The sequence below is a fragment of the Octopus bimaculoides genome, chromosome 9 (genome assembly GCF_001194135.2).
Source record: "Octopus bimaculoides isolate UCB-OBI-ISO-001 chromosome 9, ASM119413v2, whole genome shotgun sequence".
Lineage (NCBI taxonomy): Eukaryota > Metazoa > Mollusca > Cephalopoda > Octopoda > Octopodidae > Octopus > Octopus bimaculoides.
Genome location: NC_068989.1, coordinates 61,975,599 through 61,992,637, shown reverse-complemented (window position 1 = coordinate 61,992,637; position 17,039 = coordinate 61,975,599). Strand labels below are relative to the sequence as shown.

The 17,039-nt window shown below is 34.6% G+C and overlaps 1 protein-coding gene across 2 annotated transcripts in view; it reads left to right on the top strand.

The window, feature by feature from the left end:
• The window catches only part of LOC106873251 (gamma-aminobutyric acid receptor alpha-like), a 647,142-nt gene that overhangs the window by 365,366 nt on the left and 264,737 nt on the right, over window positions 1–17,039 (top strand). For both annotated transcript variants that reach the window (XM_052970713.1, XM_052970714.1), the window contains exon 2: window positions 14,040–14,137. In XM_052970713.1, the coding sequence (XP_052826673.1) occupies window positions 14,040–14,137 (98 nt within the window). The remainder of the gene's footprint in view (window positions 1–14,039; window positions 14,138–17,039) is intronic.

Sequence of the window (17,039 nt, the reverse complement as noted above, 5' to 3'; positions counted from 1 at the left end):
TATATATATATATATACAGAGAGACAGAGGGTGAGAAGTATAAGTATACGTATGTGTTCTATATGTATGTATGTAAATATGTATGTATGTATGTATGTATGTATGCATGCATGTGTCTGTGTTTCTCAGTACGTGTGTAAGTAGCACTAGAATGTTCTGACTGGGCCTGCATTAGATTGTCAGAAAATAACTTCGCGTGCACTTATTATTCTCTCTTCGGAAAACCAATTTTATATTAATAAAGTTATTTATAATCACCTAAATAAACTTAATGTCTATATTACCATTTTCTCTTTCGTAAGGAACAGCAGAAACATGTTAGTAGAGAAGTACCATTCACATACACACACTCGCGCATACACACTCACACGCACATACCCATCAACACACACAGACACACACCGCAAACACACTTATATGTGTCTCTCTGTGTTTTACGTGTGTGTGCATAGGTATATATATATATATATATATATGCGCGTGTGTCCCCGTGTGTCCCCGTGTGTCCCCGTGTGTCCCCGTGTATTCCGTTGGACGATACCTACTCAACGCGGCAACTTTGGTTAAATCGATATTGTTAATATAAACCTGTCGAATATCTCTAACAAGAACATATACGTCGTCTATATTTTACTACATATTATATGTAAAGCAAAGTGAACTGTATAAGTTCAACTTATGCTGGATGTCATTATTCATTACAAAGCCTTTTTGGAATGATTATTTCTTATTCTACACACCGCGTTTCATTCATAAGAATGCATTCTTTTAAGGCTATATTACCAGCTTACAAATATCTCAACTAATTGCTGGGTTCTCGAACATAATGACACTGGCCAAATGAACGAAGAAATACGATCAAACAATTTAAGACCACCTAATAAGAAACTACAATATTTATGCCAAAATAAGTCCTACAGAATATGAACGAATAAATTGATTTTTATATATAATATTTTAAAAATCGAATCAATAAATATTTTTCTACTTTACTGGTTCGTTATATTTATGTTATACTAGAACATGATCGTTTAATTGAATTTGAAAATGCCTGAACAAATGGAATTATATTCGCCAGTTTACGCATGAAAGTAGAAATATGTAGGGATATATTTGTATACGAATATCGGTACCTAGCCACCCATACACAACACCAACCATTGTTACTCAACTCATCGCAAGATGTCTCGCTTGTTCTGGAAATCTAATGTCCCTTAACTCTTGGCATCGCGTAGGAAACTACGTGGTGTATTGATAAAATACGAAATTACTAAATGGACCCGTTGATTGTTTATTAAACACGCACCAGTTTCCGAGATATGCACACTCATAAAAATGATTTTGCTTTGCATATCATTTCTGATAACAACCAGTGTAAATATGAAATAAAACCACAACGTTTTTAAAATCTAAAAAGAAAATAGGACAGAATATGGCACTTATATCTGAGCGATTATATCATTATAATGTTTTTGTCCTTGAATCGAAATTTTTTTCCTGAAATTTTATAGAAAGCGTAATAGTAAATTATAGTCAAAGATACACAAGAGAATTATTACCAGAGCAGTTTAATATTCGTTTGAAATGTTGGCACAATGCCGACAATTTCTGAGCAGGGGATAAATCGATTACATCAACCTCAGTGTTCAAAAGGTACCTATTTCATCGACCCGAAAGTTTGAGAGGCAAAGTCGGCCACAGCGGAATTTTAGCGCCGGATGTAAAGAAAAGTATTTTGATAATGGTTTCAAAGTTTGGCGCAAGGCCAGCAATTTCGGAGGAAGTGTAAGTCGATTATATGGACCCAAGTGCTCAACTGGTACTTATTTTGTCGACCGCGAAAGGGTGAAAGGCAATGTGGGCCTCAACTTCTCGTTTGCCTACGGAGCACTTTGAGCCCCATTTAACTCTAATGAAGATCCATAGCCATCAGGTGTATATAAAAAAAGGATCTTACTGTATTTTCATAATTAAAAATTATCAAGTATAAAAAAATAAAATATTTTGCGTTTATTGCACATAAATGTTGACAAAATATGTTATATTAACTTCCAAGTGACATGGAACTACAGGTGTCATCCATTGAATCATATGTCTACTTCATCAGCTTAAATTGGTCGAAATATTAAATAAGTCAAAATACCAAAATGAGACTTCCCTCTCCTCCAGACTGATCTTTAAAAGAGAAACACTTGAATTTAATTCTAAATGTTAAATATGTTCCGAGTACTAATGTTACTTGTTAGATAAGGACAATTTTTCAGACTTTCAGAGACAATATGGAAAATAACTTCGTAGTTTAATGTATGTTCATAGAAATCCACCTCTACACCTGAACGTTTAAAATCAACAGATTAATTTTGATATTTAGGATATTTTAGATTTACTTTGGCGGGGTTTCAATTCAAGAGGTAATCGAAAAGATATAGAGATCGAAACGCGTTTAATCTGATCCAATTACACTTTTGAAATACACTGACTAGCTAAATTATAATACATTTTAATATATGCACAAATTCAGCAATATATATACGTTTATTACTGAGATCTTCAATGTCACCGCGCCCATCTCCAATTATCGCGGGCTTTACTATGCAGCATTTATATACTCTTTTCTTATACACAATTACACATGACTACTTTATGTATTCCCGATTTTACAGATACACACACATTTGCAAGAAGCGTATATACGCACGTACATGATGAGCTCAGTCCCCTCCGTTCATCTATCATAATGCCATAGTTATAAAAAAAACATTCAAACCATCAGCATATCGACACACATGTACACACTATTTACACTTTCATTCGAGGATATACGAAAACACATATTTTCATACATATACATACACGATTTCACTTTTTGCTCAAATATATTTTCATGTGCACGCATGCTTGAATTACAGTTCTTCCATTCATTGCTAGATTGCTAGACTCTTGTTGATTGTTATAACCATGTATATTTAGTCATACACCCTCGGTAAAATTCTCCTCTGAGAAAAATGAAAAATGTATTATAAGCTCTCTATGAGCGTGTATCCCTAGTCCATTTAAAGGGGCAACCGTAGTGTAATTTACTACTGTTGCTGATTACTCTTGAGACTCCACACTGAAGACACGTTATCACATTAACTCACCCGATTGTGCAAATGCTGAGGGAATGTTTCGTTGCTTAGATGAATTAGATGAAAGACCCTAACACTTCTTGTGTCAAACAAATGTCAAATTATTAGCGAATTAACTCTGATCAAATGTTGGGAAATCGGATATTTCAAAGTTACACACAAACATGATAATTATTCTGATATCGGTTTGAGCTCATAACTCACCGATGTCTATCAACTTAACAGAAATATGTTTGTTTCAATCAATTCAGTCCACTGTAGCAACAATTAATTCAACTTTGTCGACGCAACAGTTAAATAGAAGTATTTATTAGAGGTACCATAACAGATATATATATATATATATATCAAAGTTAACGTAACATATATATTTGCATTAATACATATTAGCAAAGTTTTCACAATTCTCAAAATTTTCATATTATTCTACTTCATAAGGAGACAAGATGGCAGAATTCTTAGCACGCTGGGTAAAAACTTAGCAATACTTCGTCTTTCTTTACAACATGAGATCAAATTCTTCCGGTGTCGTCTTTGCCTTTCATTCTTTATAGCTTGATATAATAAGTACTAGCTGAGCACTGAGGCTGCTGTAATCGACTTGCGACCTCACCCGAAATGTCTGACCTTGTACAAAAATTTAAATCAATATCACTTATTCCATAAAGGGTGAAATGAAGTGTCGTCGCCAAAGGTAATTGAGGCATATCCTAATACTCAAAACAGAAGCGCAAACGCTGGACCCAATCTGGCAATCACTTAAATGCTGTTGGCGTATACTCAGATACGTCTCAACATTTAACTGTTGAATATTTTTTTTACATCATAGTATTCACTATTATCTAGCGGGATATTTTCAGGTTTTTAATGATATGAACATATACAGGATAGTTATCCAATAGATATATATGATACGAAACACATTGCTGAGCTTTTTTAAAGAGAGGTGATGCGGTAATTCATAGTTATAAAGAAATCACTTTCGGTGGGAACAGACTCCCAAGATGTCCAGTGAAGATATTTGTGTTGTTTCTCACTAATTTCTACAAGCAGTGTAGAATACAGCATCTCACTGCAAGCTAATTAAATGTTCGGTAATTATATAGGGTGTACAGCTAGTAATAATTAATTGTGCACGGCCTGGTTGTTGAAAAATATTGAATGCATATCATTAACTAATTAGTAACCAGAATGAAATAAGCATTTACAGATCCAGTACCATATTTTATTGTTTTCTTTTTAATTCTATGTCCTTGAAAACGATTTTATTTTTTTGTCTTTTTTCATAAATATTGAAAAATTCTGTTTAAAAGTTGTGGAGTTTTAAAAACGATTAATGTCAAGTTGACCCATGCAAATCAATTATGAGTGCGAGTGTACTTAATTTATTTATTTTCACCCAGGATGCACTTCATTAGCGTTTAAAACGAATTCTTAGTTATACTACGCAATTTCCCGTAAAGAAACGTTTAAAGTACCCGATAAGAAGTGAATTAATGCGGAAATGCAAGTATTCGTCCGCGAATATTTGCGACTCTTATATATGTTTTATTTTATTGAGCATGCAAGCTGTTGTTGATGCAAATATATGTGGATTTACTGTGTATAGTTATTCTAGCATTGAAATAAACTTATATTTCTTAAATTCTTTACTTTTGTATCTAATAATTATGCAATCGACGCCTGTTTTATTCACATCACACACAGCATTATATTTGGTATCTTTCAGAAATATTCTCCACTTTGCAGCTGCGACACGCAGGAAAAAATCATGAAATCAATCGATTGATACTAAATCCTTCTGTTCGTCACACATTTGTTATGTAACCTCTCCTATGGAGAGAAAATTATGTATTTCGTCCATATCATAACATCTGTCAACAATATTGAATCTCTCGGCTCTCTTACATAGACTGCATGTTTCACCAGATAAAAACTGATTTATTTACGAGGCAATTATTACACATTGTACGATCGCGCGCTCACACATACATACATACATACTCAAACACACGCTCACACCTACCATAATAGCTTGTCTACAACACCCAATTTCTCAGAACGCTTTGATAATTTGTTTCTTGTATATCTTGAAATATTACAGATTCAAACAAATGGAAAGGCAAAAGGAAAGGGTTTTTTTTTTCTTTTTGGTTCATTAACATTTTAAATATTCTTCCTAACTTTTCATCTACTTTTCTAACAACTTCCTTATGAAACATTTAGCTTATTATTAATGAATTAGAAACCAACTCAGGGCAATTACTTATAAAGTTTTCTGAAAATGTGACTTGAAAAGGAAGCGTTATCTATATATATTTATTTTTTGCTCACAGGAGGCTAAACATAGAGGGGACAGACAAAGACAAAGTGATTAAGTCGATTATATAGAGCCCAGTACGTAACTGACCCCGAATGGATGAAAGGTAAAGTCGACCTGGGTAGAATTGGAACTCAGAACATAACGGCAGATGAACTACCACTCAGGATTTTGCCCGGCATGCTAACGATTCTGCCAGCTCGCCCTAAGGCGTTATCTATATAGAAGAAATATTTCTTGGCCTTGCTGTATATTTTGGTGAGGCCAAATTAAAGCGATGTTTAAAAGTACAAACATCAAATTATGCACTATACCGTTTGTTTGCGTGTGTCAAAAACTCCGGTCACTGTTTATTATTAGATCTACTTCGATTTGACAAACAGCATACGGGTGAAGGCATGCAATATTTTACACAGAATGTCACATTAGATCGTGTAGACTGTGGTGTTATTGTATCAGAATTCCCTAGCGCTTTTCTCTTGTATTGTACAAAAATGTTCAATGAATGTGTTGATACAGCTTAATGGTTTAGAGTACTCAGTCGGTATCGTAGACGGTTTTAATATATATATATGTGGGGGGGCGTGTGTGTGTATGTATGTATGCATGTATATTCGAGAGAGATACACGTTCACTTATACTTAAAGAGAAGGGCCTACTAAACCACTACAAAGATGAATACATAGGAACATAAAGTGTACATCCATTTATTCTTTTATTTGTTTCTGTCATCTGACTGCGGCCATGCTGGAGCACCGCCTTTAGTCGAACAAATCTTCCTCAGGACTTATTCGTTGTAAACCTAGTACCTATCGTATTTTCCACCTGTGCCGAACCGCCAAGTTACGGGCACATAAACACACCAAAATCGTTTGTCAAGCGATCGGAGTGGGGGCAAACACAGACACACAAACATGCACACACACGTATATATATATACATACGCATACATAATTACATATATTATTAGTTTCTAATATGCGAATATACATGTTTAATCTTAGTCGATTTACCTTTTCATTGAATTACTAATTGAATATCTAGGATTTTTGCAGAAAAGTTCACCTACGTATAAATCGCAAGTAGAACCAGTTATAGAGCGTCTGACCAATCTATTACATACGAAAACACTTCAGCTCGCTTCTACAAAGACTTCAAAATCTATCAATTGACTACACGCTAGAAAAACTACTGTACACATCGAACATTTATGTTTTGTAAATAATTCCTTGGACTGCGGGAAAATCCCGAGAAACCATCGCATATAGAAATGCTTGTAGCTAACTAATAGACAGACTATTGGTTATTTAACCGATGCTGAGTTAAATCGTTTCGTATGATTTCGGTCTACATTCGAGGTATTAAAACTGTTGTTGACGTTCAGTTATATGATGAAATGGCATGATACATCAGTGCGAACAGCCGGTGCTGAATAAATATCATCGAGCGACAACTGAGATTTCACCATTCGTCCTCTACATGACATCAATTCATGGGAGGTGTAGCCCAATTGTAGACGTTATGAACAATAACACATTTAAATTGGTTTGCATGTGCTAATTGATATTCGTTACAAAAGCTGCTTCTAAAGCCAATAGATTATGTGTGTGCGTGTATATATGTGTGTGTCTTGTCTGACTGCTTGTCTGTGCGCATTCCCGTATGTATGCCTGTATCTGTGTGTGTGTACGTGTGTGTGTGTGTGTGAGAGAGAGAGAGTGGTTCTGTACTTGCCTGAATGCTTAGCCCACTCCCACCAAAGCTTCAGAACGAACCTTAATTTTTTTATGTCACCCGTCAATTGCGGTGTGGCTAATGAAATGACTAGGATGAGTTTTATTTATTTATGCGCCCTTTTAAAGCCTACCCAGGCTAATGGGCTCAATTTCCCGGTTTCTATGGTGTAAGTGTTCCCCCCAGCTGGATGGCAAGCCAGTCCATCGCAGCGTTACTTAAGAAACAGGAAGAAAGAGTGAGAGAAATTTGGGGCGAAAGAGTACAACATGGGGTGTCACCATAACCCCCTGCCGGAGCCTCGTGGGGCTGTAAGTGTTTTCGCTCAATAAACGGTCTGGGAATCGAAACCATGAGTCCACTGCCCTAACCACTGGGCCATTGCGCCTCCACCACTAGGATGAGTACCAGAGGTAAAAAAAGGGAAGCATTCCATTCGATTTGATCGCCTAAAGCCTCCATGGGACTACACCACCTTGGCCGCAGTCTAATGATGTAATCTAGTAAAAGACATTGACATAAACAATACCAATTTCAGTCTGTCCAAATTTCAACGACTGAGTGGACCTATTTGTAGTTGCAATCCATGAAAGAAATAACAAAGAAATTGTAGTAAAACCACACCCAACCGTCATAGTAAATGACACATCATATAAGATAAAGCTTTATATCCTACGACTGAAAACAAAAGAGATCTTTCGTATTTTATTTATTTAGGTTTTAGTAATGAAACGCGGATCCAGTGTTTCCTTATAAAAATAAGTACCAACTTGAACTGAGCCTGAAATGGTGAATTTCTTCGAATAAATGATCACCGTTATTTTCTTGAAATATCAAATAGTTCTTTATATGGTAATTACAATCATATAATTTGGTGTGAAAAAATTTATTCTGCATTATTTCCAAGTAACTGATATGCAAACAATACACACACACACACACACACACACACACACATTTATATATATAGGTACGTAATGAGTGTGTGTATATATATATATATATATATATATATATATATTGGAGGGTTTGGAGGTGATGTACAGAAATTATATAGAACAAATTTAAGGTCCTCAGAAATCTGGATGTTTGTACATTTACAGATTTTTATTAATGTCACATATTAAATAAAGCGCTTTTCACCTAGTCGTGTAGGATTTTCAAAAGCGCTTTATTTAATATGTGACATTAATAAAAATCTGTAAAGGTACAAACATCCAGATTTCTGAGGACCTTAAGTTTTATATATATATATATATATATATATATATATATATTACTCTCGTACGTTTTTCAGTTATTTGACTGCGGCTATTTTGGAGCATCGCCTTTAGTCGGACGAATCGAACCCAGGACTAATTCTTAACTGAAACGTTAAGTTACGGGGACGAAAACACACCAAGATCGGTTGTCAAGTGATGGTGGGGACAACAGGCATTCAAACACACACATACACCCACCCACACCCACACATATACATATATTCGCCTTGCTGGACAAGTTATTTTTCTTATTCTCTTTCTATTCTTCTTTCAGTTGAAGAGGAGAGACTCGAAACGTAAAACACATTTTCACTTGCCTGAGCGCCAAACTAATACACTTGCTTGTTGTTCATACAACTGTCATCGTCTTTTGTTTTTCTATAAAGTTCAACTATATATATATATATATATATATATATATATATATATATATATATATATACGACGCGCTTCTTTCATTTTCCGTCTGCCAAATCCACTCACAAAGCTTTGGTGGAAACTATAGTAGAAGACAGCTGCCCGTACCACGCAGTGGGACTGAACGCGGACTGTATGATTGGGAAGCAATCGCCTAACTAAGCTGCTAAGTTGTGTATATATATATATATATATATATAAAAATGCGCGCACACTTTCTCATATTTATACATACACACTCATGTATATATTTATGGCTTTTAAATGTATGTCTGCATGAATATGCCCAAGTTAAAATGTTCGTGTATAGAAAAAAATTTTACAAAATACATACAATATGTAAATCACATAGAAAAAGTATATTTAATGACGTAGTAATAATTACCCAGCCTAAAGAAATAAATAGACTCATCCTTATCATTAATATTAATGTCTTCCGTGTTTCTATATGGACTGATTGTACGATTCAATATAGATAATTAGAGGATAAGTGAAGAATAAAACTATCAGCTCTATAAAGCTGTTTTCAAGCACAATTGATTGACATTGTTGTAAATTTTACTTTCAAATAAAAACGGATAACATTAATTCAAAAAAGAATACACACACATATAACGGGTTGAAAGTAAAACGAAAATTACAAATGGAACACAATTCATGCATTTAATCGATAATAGCGCTTTTATTTTAAGTCAGCATGTCAAGTTGCATAACGAGAAAGACAGGTTTAACATGTCAAACATTAAGCTTTGTTAAATCCTGAAGCCTTGATTACGCATTTACTTGCAAAAACCGGAAAACTTCAACTTCCGAATATCATATTGATTTAGCGTAATATTTCTCAATATTTGCCATTGAAAGCTTCAAGGCGCGACAGAAATGTTTTTTCTTAAATATATATTGATGATTATTCTTTGCAATAATTATAAATAAGTTTGATAGTTTTAAAGGATTAAACTATAGAGTAAAAAATGTAATAAATATATAGAATACATTCGTTTCCAAAAAAAAAATATAATTATATACTAAATGGCATTTATTAATCATTTTTTTTTATTAGAAATAGTCATAAATTTAGAGATTGCTCCCAGGGGAATAATGTTATGTTTCTTATATTTGTCTATATAAAATATCAGCTTCAAAGATATTATGAAGATTAAATTTTGTCTATTCTTTTTGTTTTATAATTTCAAATGTAGAAAAGCAAAAGCGTTTTACATAATACTCTAATTTTCTATCATGCTAGAAACTGACTGCCTTGTATGCACAAAATATGTTTGAAAAGGTTGGAAATGTATACTGCAGTTTAAACCAAAAGTGAAACAATTTTCATATCATTTGGAAATCTATATATTTCTTGGCCGCATCAAAGAAAATCTAATTTCTTCCATTGTTTCTACGTGAGATTAAGTAGTACGCCATAGGCATTACACACTCCCGAACACTAACCCTAACCAAAACGGTCTACATATTTCAACAGCGCTATAAATATTAAACATTTATGGCAAATATTCTTTCTTACAATTCACCCGCGAGTATTGTATGACATACATGCATACATAAATATATACATATATACATACTTACATACAAATATATGTGTATATCTGTGTTTGTATGTGTGTGTTTACACAGGTAAATTAGATGTGAAATTCAAAGAAAGTTTGTTGATTCCGTAGGTTAACAGCTTTTTCAGAATTTACTTCATGTTAGATCAGTAAATCCGATGCAGTTGCATCTAAAATATGTACGGTGAACTCACACACATACACGTGCACGCGAGCAAATATATACCTGTACAATTATTCTGGCCATTAAGGTGGCGAGCTGGCAGAAACGTTAGCACGCCGGGGAAAAATGCTTAGCAGTATTTCGTCTGTCTTTACGTTCTGAGTTCGAATTCCGCCGAGGTCGACTTTGCCTTTCATCCTTTTGGAGTCGATAAAATTAAGTACCAGTGAGACATTGTGGTCGATGTGATCGACTAGTCCCCTCCTGACAAATTTGAGGCCTCGTGCCTAAAGTAGAAAGTATTATACTGGCCATTTTGTAGACGTCGCAAACTCAACTCTTGTACACAAAACAAAATCCATTAAACGTATACGTAATGATGGATGACATAGTAGATGACATAAAAATTCTCATAGAAATTCAGCAGCCAACATATTACTGTCAGTGTATCCTGTACAGTCATGATGCATAATCACATCGTAATTTGATAAATGTGTGACGTTTAAGCCCGTTCGTCAGCTGTTCGACTTACTGTGCCTTCCGCTTTTTCTCCGAATCCAGTTGTATTACACGGAGGCACGCTCGCGCGCGGACACGCACGCGCAAACCCAGAAGCACACACACACACAGACATGTACAGAGGCACAAACATGCATATACAAATACGCACGCACATACGCATACACACATATACAAACAGACATATACAGGCACGCACGCACTCATACATACGCACACTGACCACTCAAACAAAAGCACACACACGTGCTAGTTCTTTAAAAGTAGACTTTCAAAAACAAAACATAATAGTTAATAGACATCAAGAAACGTTCTACATCATTACATTACTGATATGCAGTTAACCTTTGATGTATCTTTGGTTTTGCTGTTTACGATAATCCGTTATATAAAGTTTGAGAGATAAATATATAACATCGTGCCTTAGAAGTCCTAGATTAGAATGTTGTTGAAGAAGCACCACAGTTTTAAAGGAGAGAGAAATGTTGATAGGTATTAGCGCGCAACATCGGATATTATTTTTATCTTAACTAACTTATATTTCACGTTATTGCACTTGGAATTCTATAAACGGAGAAGTCGATTATACAAACTAGTAAGTGCTGCAAAATAACGCTTGGCTAACAAATATTTCCGTCACTTTAAATCTAGGAAAATCAACAAAATGAAAAGGTGCATTTGAAAGTTCACTAATATCCTCTCATAAGATATCGGAGTTAGCTCATGTATTTGTGCATGTATATGAGTGTGTGTGTGTGTTTTTTTTTGTGTGTGTGTACTTCGGATTCCGTATACGTTCGTCCGTATTTGTGTGTGTGTCTGTGCATGTGAGTTTGTGTGTCTGTGCACCTGTGTGCCTATAGAAGTATGTGTGTGTACGTGCATATACATGATGTGTGTGCCCGTGTGCTTAATGCCTGCTTGGATGTGTGTGTGTGTGTGTGTGTGTGTGTGTGTGTGTGTGTGTGTGTGTGTAGGCGTTGAGAGGCGTGAGAGTGTATGGTCGTGTGTTTCTGTCTCCACGGATATATGTATGATTTTGCGTGTGTACGTACATTCTGTCTAATACCTATTTATCTACCTTTCTAGCTATCTATCTTGTTATCTACCTATCTATGCATACCCATCTCCCCCCCTATCTACCTACCAAATTATCTACTTGACTGCCTACATACGAATGTGACTATGGATTCACGCTGCCTTGCTAGTATCAGTAGCCTTGAGGTATCTCTACTTCCGACGTGTATTGCCTATTTAGTAAGGGTAAAGTCTCATTTATGAGTATTTTTCTAAGTCATGGGTCTTTTTGGTGTTTGGACACAACAATGATGTCAGTTCGGCTCAGCGCGCCACTATGTTGGTGCGCTTCTCGTCCTTATATTCACTCCAGTGGACGTTTGAACTCTTCGGTAAACTCCTAGTGGTCTTCCCAATGTACGAGAGGGACTAATATGTGCATGTAGGGTTGGGGTATCCGTGTAGTGATGCAGGGATAGAATCAGGTGTATGATATGTGGTTCGGCTTTTTTCTGGGGCGGGTGATACAAACGCGGAAGTGTGTACCATGGGAGTGTAGTGGAGTCTATTAGAGCGGAAGTCGTGTAGGCGAGGTGGGTGAGCTCCAGGCCTATTTGACGTGAATTAGAAATGAAGAAGTATGTGGTGTCTATGAAAAAAAATACTAAGGCAAAAAATTGAATACATAATAAAACTGCTAAATTACAAATTTTAAAACTGGTGATAAGTGTGTGGAATTGAGGTAACAATTGTAATGTTCTAAGGCATTAATAGCCAATAGAAAAAATTCATATTGGTATGCGTAGGGTTCTAAATACTCACATGCACACATACACATACATGTATGTGAATGTTGTTTGTTAGATCGAGAAGAAGGTGCTTCTTTTCTAAATAACCAAAGTTAATGTTAATGGAGTTTTAGCTAGGAGGGACTGATAACAGACGTGGCCAAGTTCGGGTTTCCAGCTTATGTTCTCACTTTTGCTCCATAAAAAGGAAGTGGCTCACAGATGGTGCTCAACTGATTCTAGCCAGAAATTGCTAGTCCTCTGCGAATATGAAATACAAGTAGTTTCTCATGGAATACAATTCTCCATGTAAGGTTAAATAATACATCAATGGTCATTGTTGATTTCACTTAGAAGTCAGGGAATCTGGCATAATAAGATGCAATACGGTCATCTTCTCTTAAAGAGATTTGTCGTTCCTTTCTGGAAGGTAATTTAGAGTCGACTAATTCCTAATGTTCTTTTGAATGTATGGTTGAATAATTAATATTTAATTTCCATGTGAAACCACTTGTATTTAATGTGTATTACATGTGCACCTAGTTGAATTTAATTTTGGCACAGGGCTAGAAATTTCTGGGGAGGAATAAGTCGTTTTCATTTACCCCGGTGTTCAACTGATCCCTATTTCAAAGAACCTGAAGAGACGAAATGCACATTCGACCTCGACGGTACTGGAAACTTATGTGCAATATTAAATGCTCTACGTACACTGATAGCTGTTTGTCATTTCCACTTACTCCACCAATGTAACAATGTGTAGCACATTTAAATTTTTCTTGATGAACGCTCTTCATGCAAAGTTAAATAAGGCGGTTAGATCGTTCTTACATAGCGTAGGCGCTAAAAGAAAACTGATATAAAATTAAAATACTAATTATTGTAAACCGCATAACACTGATATATTGGTATGAAAGTTCAAATCTTAGTTGTTGTGTTTGTTGTTCGAATAATACATGTTTAGTTTCCATGTGAGAATATTTTATAAAATTAATAATTTCCACTTAAATAACTTAATGCAAGTTTGTAAGTAGCAGATCAAATACCGATTATATTATTTGTAAACTTTTTAAATATTTTAATATGTAATCTTTCCTTCACGTTTACTTATTATTTCTTACAGTGCATCAGGTGTGTCAGGAGTTACAAAGAAACAAGTTACCCAACTTTTGGATAATCTACTAATAAATTACAACAAAGGATTCCGCCCTGGTCATGGTGGTAAGACGCCTACTAGTTGTTTTCTTTTAAATGTATTATAGTAAATTAGTTTCTCTGTCATTTCCTATCTACCATCTGTTTATTCTTTTTATATTTTCTATACTTTTAACCCGACTCTCGCTATAGATTAATGAAAGAGCCTTAATATTTTCTCTCATTCACATGCATTTCATGTAGAGATCTTTATTATTGCCTGAAACTTTGCTTTGCTTTATTCATTTAAATTTCTAATAAGTTGCATTTGACAGAATAAAGTATAAACTGTTGATTGAATGAATGAATTATAAATAGAATAAATTACAAACAGTTGATTGCAAGGAAGCATGCTTTCTTCCTGCTGTTAGCGTTATAAAATATATCCAAAAAGTTTTTTGTTTCTCTAACAAGGCATGTTTTAACAAAAATCAAATGTAACACTTCACTTTCGACTTTTGACTAACAGTTACAAAAGCACCACGGCATTTTTGTATAGGGGGAGCTTCGTAAAAATAATATACTTAAGATTTATGAATAACTAGCTGAACTCAATGTATGATATTGTAAAACAGTCGATAGGTCGACGAACAAATTATAGTATCTTCTTTTGGCGCCAAAATGGTAGATGATATCTAAGAAAGTCCAGCCAGGGAGATTAACAATGATCTCACATTCCCAATATTTCATAATTTTCTATTTAATTTTCAGAAAACAGCCAAATTGTGGTGCAAAATTTTAAATACATGCGTGGATAGTGTGGTACTGGGAATTCTTCGGTATAATGTAGAATGTTATATGGCACTGCAAATATTTTCACAATGTTTTCAAGCGAAATATTTCTAGACTGCCCTCTTAATGAAAGATTGGTCAACGTGGGATATACATCATGTGGTTAGAAACGGTACTGATTATTAATCTGCATGCAAAAATGTTCAGTACGTTGGTATTATTATTACAAAATGAGAGAAAAATTAGTTATTGTTCTTGTAAACAGGAACTTATACTAATCATACTGTGTTTATAAACGCAGTAGTTAAATATTCCTCTCTCTTTATGTATAAAATCTATTTGAAATAAGCTACCTTAGTTATCTATTTATCTGTCTATGTGTCAATCTATCTACACCTCCCCACACATTTTTTTGCGACAAAACTGCATCACATCCTCACATGCAGACATTTGGATTGTATACTTTCTGATTCAGCCACTACCATTTCATATCGTGAAATTGCATGCAGTAAAAGTACACAAGCACACTGAATTTAGAATGATTGAATAATGTATTGTGGTGGTAAGTAACATTTCAAAAATACTATTTCCGAATTTGCAATATATCATTTAAAAAAGTTAAATGTATCCTGGGGAAACACCATTTGAATATACTTTATAAAAGCATAAAGTTTTTAGAGTTATTAACGCAAGGTATAATAAATGTCAAGAACATATTTCAGTCGTCTTCTTTAGAACAAGTAAAATCTGAACAATAGAATAGATTTACACATAACCGAATATTGTGACATGCCTGCTGGTTAATCCATTTGTACATTATTTATTCACATGAAGGTCCCGTCAAACCAACCCACACCCACACACACAACACACACATACACACACAAATATATATATATATATATATATATATATATATATATATATGTATTTATGTATGTGTGTGTACATGTTGGTGTGTCTGTGTTTGCCCCCCCCCCCACACACACACACACACACCGCTTGACTACCGATGCTGGTGTGTTTACGTAAATAGCGGTTCGGCAAAACAGACCGATATAAGTACTAGGTTTACAAAGAATAAGTCATGGGTCAATTTTCTCGACTAAAGGCGGTGCTTCAGTCAAATGACTGAAACAAATAAAAGAGTATATATGTGTGTGTATGTATCTTTGTTTGGCGACAAATATTGTTCAGTAGCTTTCTGAAGTATCCATGATATTTATTTAAAAAATATGATATACATTGAGAGGCCTAATAGTCAGGCACAGAAAAAAAACTGCAGCTGATGAGTGGAATGCTATAAAAGATTTAGTTTCTATTCACAGAGAATGATATGCTAAATAAATTATTGCGCCTCACATTTTAGTTTCCCCTACAACTGCGTAACCTCCGTCCGTTTAGCCTGTGGCAAAATATTTTCGTGCCTGGTGTTCTTTCTTTCCGTTCTTTTGCAACCCATTTTCTACATCAGCATAGTCTCTGTTATGATGCTTTCTGTGACAGTTTCTTTGTCTCGTGTTCTTTTTCATTTTGCTTTTTTCTCTTCTAGTTTAGTAGATTACTTTCTGGTTATCAAAGCGAACTGACTCTCTTTGATGCCATGTATCCCATCTCCCTGCCTCTCCCAAAGACAAAAATTAATGCAAGGCTTGCATGTTATTAACTCTAGGGAAACTACAAGGTAAGTTACCTCAGATATATAATGTCAGTTCATATTAACATCAAATATTTTGTAGTTCACAAACTTTTGACTTTGAAAGACAAACCGTTTAATGTTATTGTGTGCGTTGGTCATAGAGTTTATGTTATATTTTATTGTTCTTTTGCATGATAATATAACTAGAAATAGAAAGGTCGTTCACACAACTATTTATGTTATATTTATTCTCTTATAAGGCTCACATATATTTATAAAATTGTTTCGAAACGAATAAGTATTGATCTCTTCTGTTAATATAGACGTTAATACGAACATCAACCGTATACTCAACACACCAATGGTTTACTTTAAGTGATTGGGGTCGTGATGCATCTCACAGCAAAGCTGCATACATAAGCTGATTATGTACACATATTCATACACATAGGCACATTCACACCACCTCATATATGTGTGTGTATATGTGTATTTATATCTATAACATATATTGATATCTATATATCTATATATCTATATATATATATATATATATAT